The sequence below is a fragment of the Saccostrea echinata genome, unplaced genomic scaffold (assembly GCF_033153115.1).
Source record: "Saccostrea echinata isolate AGI-Se365-2 ecotype Australia unplaced genomic scaffold, CSIRO_AGI_Sech_v1 ptg000012l, whole genome shotgun sequence".
In the NCBI taxonomy this organism is placed as follows: Eukaryota; Metazoa; Mollusca; class Bivalvia; order Ostreida; family Ostreidae; genus Saccostrea; species Saccostrea echinata.
Window position 1 is genome coordinate 13052784 of NW_026889761.1, and position 5160 is coordinate 13057943.

Genomic DNA, 5160 nt, shown 5'->3' on the forward strand with positions numbered 1-5160 from the left:
ATTGGCAATTTTAGTACGAAGATTGGGTCTTTTTTAGTATGTTTAAGCAAACTTCAATAAAAACAAGAGGCCTAAGGGCATTAACGGTCACCTGCGTATAATACAACACTGTAAAGGATTCATAGATATATAAAATAGAACAAAATAAACTGAAAGATGAAGCTATGTTGCCCAAAAGCAAGAGAAATAGGATGATCAGTTTTCAACAAAATATTTATTCTAGTATTCAATAACAAATCTTAAAGTAGATTATTAACTTGCCTGTACTTACCCTCATTTGTCACTACAGACTGTTTCGCCATGCAGAAAAAAATTAGCAGTGTTAGTAAACCCATCTTATTCCCTCTCTCATTGGCCTCTCTTGGTTTTTGATGAACATTAAATGTACAAAGATAAGATGTTTTTGTCTCATTTTTATTTATCTATTATTTACAAGACTATCTGACCATTCAAACCCATGAAAGCACTTTTTGTACAATATTATATAATGTCTAGTATAATTCTTTATTAAATTGGCCTATTTATTACATTATTTACAGTAATCAATTATCACAGGTGAATAGCAAAGGGGAATAACTTCTCTTAGTAGAACACAAATTAAAAGAACCCTTACCAGCACCAGAACACTCGACCAAGTGGTCCAGAATTTCAAAAACTCTGGTAAAAATACTTTTGCTTATTACAACTTTGTACTCTATTTGCCTCTTAGATGCCCAGGAGCAGAGAAGATTTTTCATAAGAAATAATGCATTTTCACTGTAGACTCAACACGGTTCCTCCCTATGCACAGATCCCCTGATCCAGAGGCCATGAAACTCACAATTTTGGAAGAGGCGGTCTTGCTTATCATAATTATGCATTTAGTTTGCTTAAGACCCATGAGCAGAGAAAAAAGATTTTTAAAGCATTAATGCAATTTCACAAATCAATAGAGCCCCACCCTAACATCATAACCCCTGAACCAGGGACCATGAAACTCAAAATTTTGGAAGAGGCACCCTCATCATAACCATGCACTTAGTTATTTGCTTGATACCCAGGACCCGAGAAGATTTTCCAAGCATGAATACATTTTCACGATCAAATATGGAGATAAAGAACACTAATCAAGCTCAAAAGTCAATTGAAACAATACAAATCTGGAGCAGAGCAAACGCGGACCTCTAAAAACATCAGAGGTGGGATCAGGTGCCATGGAGGAGTAAGCATCCCCTGCCGACCGATAGAAGTAAATCAATAGAAGCGTCATTGAACTCCTAACCCTGGGGTCACAAACTTCACAATTTTGGAAGAGGCACCCTTGCTTATCATAACCATGCACTTAGTTTATCTGCTAAATACACAGAAGCAGAGAAGAAAATTTTCAAAGAATTAAAGCATTTTTACCATATAATTAATAAAGCCTCACACTAACCCAGAACCCCTGACCAAAGGTCTACAAATTCACAATTTTGGAAAAGACGACCAAGATCATCAAACCTACATGTATGAACTTAGCTTGTTTGCTTAATACCCATGAGCAGAGGAAAATGTTTTTAAAGAAATCATGCACTTTCGCTATATGATCTACAGAGCTCCGCCTAGCACCAGAGCCCCTGACCCTGGAGCCATGAATTTCACAATTTTTGGCTCACTGCTTCTTACAATCATGACAACGGATTGAGTGCTTGATGTCCAGGAGTAAAGAGGATTTAAAAGATTGCTTTAAATTTTGTAAGTGTTTGCCACACCCCTCAGGTCTCGGGGGAGGGGGGCATGAATTTCACAATTTGTGTTCCCCTTCACCCATAGATGATATATCCATAATTGAAATTGATTCAGTGGTTCCAGAGAAGAAGCTGAAAATGTTAATATGTTAAATCACCACGCACGTCGCAATACGACAGACGAAAGCGTAGAGCAAAAAATCACCTGAGTGACTCAGGTGACCTTAAAATCTACCCCCTGTACTTTTTTTTATACAACTTGTATGTATTTCAACCCCAGCAATTTCACAAGATAACCTATTGATGCGCATCAAATCGGCCGTAAACGTTCAGTGCGTTGATCATAATACTCTTTGTCACGTGATGATGCCGATGATTGATGGACATCACAATAAATGAATTATTTTGTCATTTGCACCTGTATCAATTCAAAGCAAAATATAGTTCCAATTTTCTCTAATTTTTCGAGCACTGTAATTTTCAGGAAAAAATCGATCACGAGTTTCCAATGTGGGGAAGGGGGGGGGTGGCTTTTTGTAAAAAAAAAAAAAAGTAAAATATCATAAATTCACATGTGATTGAAATTGAAAAAAACCCCTGAAATGCACTAATATTAATAATTAAGACTTATAATAAAGCTATTTTCAAAATTATCCATGCATTACTATGATGCATGCTGCCAATAAGGAATTAGTCTATCGAAACAACAAAAAATAACGCCTCATTTCCCCAGCTGCACTTTCTAACATAACCACAAACAGATCGGCCACTGCTGCTGCCGATAGTAAACTTATAGGGCTGGGCAATAATACCGATATTCCGGTATATTGCGGTATGTTGACCAAAAATATCATATTGCAGTACGTTTTTTGTAATACCGATATACCGGCAAAATGATCGAATCAGGAATTCTATCATGAAATATTTATAGAAAAGTAGTCAGATAGGTTTGCAATCATGCCAAACAGTAAGACAACAGCTGTTTTATGGATGAATTTATTTGCATAACTGTAATCCAATCAAAAAGATAACTTTTAATGGTTATTTATCATAGTAATGTACACTCTTCATGTAAAAGGAAGTTAATAAAATTAGAAAATACCATTTAAATGTTTGTTGAAAATATTGCAATACACATCGCAATACAGTTTAAAATATAGCAATACATCACAATACGAAATCTCTAGCCAATACCCAGCTCTATAAACTTAGTATAAAATCTTTCTTGGGTACTCATGTGTGCCTCCAGAAAAAATCAATGTTTACAAACTCTTATTATCAAATAAGTTCAATCCTCACCTTTTATTTAGTCTGTGTATCATACTTTCTTTATGATAATAGCAATTGCTCGTGTAATTTTTATCTTGTAAATAGTTCCTTGGTGATAATTTAAATAACATTTTTTGTTGGGTTTGTTGCATGAGAGTTAGCATGCGTTTTAAACAAGTATACTTTTCAAAAATGATGATAGGGAAGCGTAAAACAAATAAATTATTTAAAATAGCGCAGAAATTTGCAACCTCAAGAACGAATTGAGTTTTTCTCGAACATTCATTATCAAATTAAGATTTTTTTTTTATAGTAATACTTACTATCGAATTACTTTTCTTCAGGGCCTGCAGAGAAAAAATGGTTTTATACACCATGAAACATATAATAAATAAATATCACTATACCAGTAAAAATTTTGAACATTTCCTTTATTGATTCTTATAGGTTAAGAAATATATGAAATTACAAGAGCAGCATAGGAAACAAAGAAGTTCTTTGGATCATCTGTGCGCAAGTGCCTCTATTTCTCAAACGCCTTAGATAGACTCAGCTGTGATCGCCCAGAGCCGATCAATAGAGTTTTAAAAAAGAAAACTCATTTGAATTTTATACATGATGGTTTCACATACAAAATAAAAACAATAAATAACATACCTGAAATATATAAATATAAGCTGACAAATAACAAAATATTTCTGGCGTGTAAAAATATAAATATATTGTGTATTGTAACACATTTCATTTTATAGTTGATCTGAATGAATTATACTTAATGCTTGTAATGTTTTGATAGTTATTTACACAGGGCTGCCAAAATGCGTCGAGGAGGACTAAATGACCTTCTCCCATGTAGTGCTTGCCTGTTATCAACCATCACAACGTCACCTTTCTGCCAGCGGAAGTCAATTGCCAAGTTGTTAAGAACATTTTCAAGAGTATCCATTGTTTTTGGATTCATAGGGGAGCCATCGCCAAAAGTTATGGAAGTTTCTGGAGAATTTCTAGAATCTTTCCAGCCTCGATATACGGCAATGATGGAGTTGAACCACATTTCTTTTCCAGTCCGAGGATCCTCTCGGATTGCTGGAAGAACTTTTGTGACGGTTTTCATGCATCCATCCTCTAACCATTCTACTGACCCAACCAGTTCCAGAGCTTTCTTTTCGGCTGCTGCTTTATCTTCGGTACCGTGAGTGGATTGCCATCCACGGCCTATTGGGGAGGTGGGATCGTCTCCGTTCGGCAAAATCCGAGTATAAATAACACCTTTTTCTTTTAAAGAGTTTACAAAGTCACTTTCAAGTTCCATCATTTTTGTGTATACCAGGTGGGACAGGACAAGAGGTGTCTCTCCACCTTCATTGGGAGCAATATCGCAGTAGAAAAATAGTACGTTAGGATAAGTGGGTACTTGGGCCATCTCGTGATGGAAGGGAATAAGAGCATCAGGTGGGGCTTCATTTGCAGTGAATACATTCCCTACTACCAAGGTTCTTGGTGCCGCTCCTCCAACGTAAGGTAGAGGTTCGTACTGAAAGGCCTTGACGAAGGCGTCAAAATCTGATGGGGAATTAACTGGAAAATCTCTGAAAAGAATAGCCCCATATCTCAGAAGCTGATCCTCGATTAGAGATTTGTCTTTTTGCACCCATTCAATCACATTTGCAATCGAATCAAAGCTTGTTTGGTTTTCACAGTTGTCGTTTGGAGAAAGGATCAAAGGAAAGACAGTTCCGTTAAAATCTTTTTGTTGTGGCAATGGTAAGTTGATTTCCTTCACTAAAGATTTCTGCCCCTCTGTCATCTATAGATAAATTATTCTTTTTCATTTTTAATCAAAAGTTGAATATGTCATATCTTTAGAGATAATTGAGATAATTTCATGAAATATTGCTCTGCAAAATGTCAAAACTGAATTGGGATTTTTTTTTCTTTTTTTCTTTTTTGAAAAATCATTATTAATTGTGTCGTTAACGAAATATCTCGAAATTATATTAATGTCTCAATCTCTCAATCTTGCTATGAATTTATTTTAATAATTTTTACATACTTTTTGAAATATTAATGTATGAGATATTTGTAACAAATGAGTATTGAGTTTATTCTTCCTAAGGCAGTCTAGGACTTGGAAAATTTATCATTTTCTTACCTTTTTGGGTATTCACTGAGGATGTATTTTTTT

At 35.1% G+C, this 5160-nt stretch overlaps 1 protein-coding gene across 1 annotated transcript; it reads right to left on the minus strand.

Moving 5' to 3' along the window:
- Positions 1 to 3764: 3764 nt before the first annotated feature.
- On the minus strand, positions 3765 to 4782 carry LOC133185964 (uncharacterized). Its single transcript, XM_061321249.1, has one exon. The coding sequence runs from the start codon at positions 4780 to 4782 to the stop codon at positions 3772 to 3774; it is 1011 nt and encodes a 336-aa protein (XP_061177233.1). The 3' UTR covers positions 3765 to 3771.
- Positions 4783 to 5160: the final 378 nt, after the last annotated feature.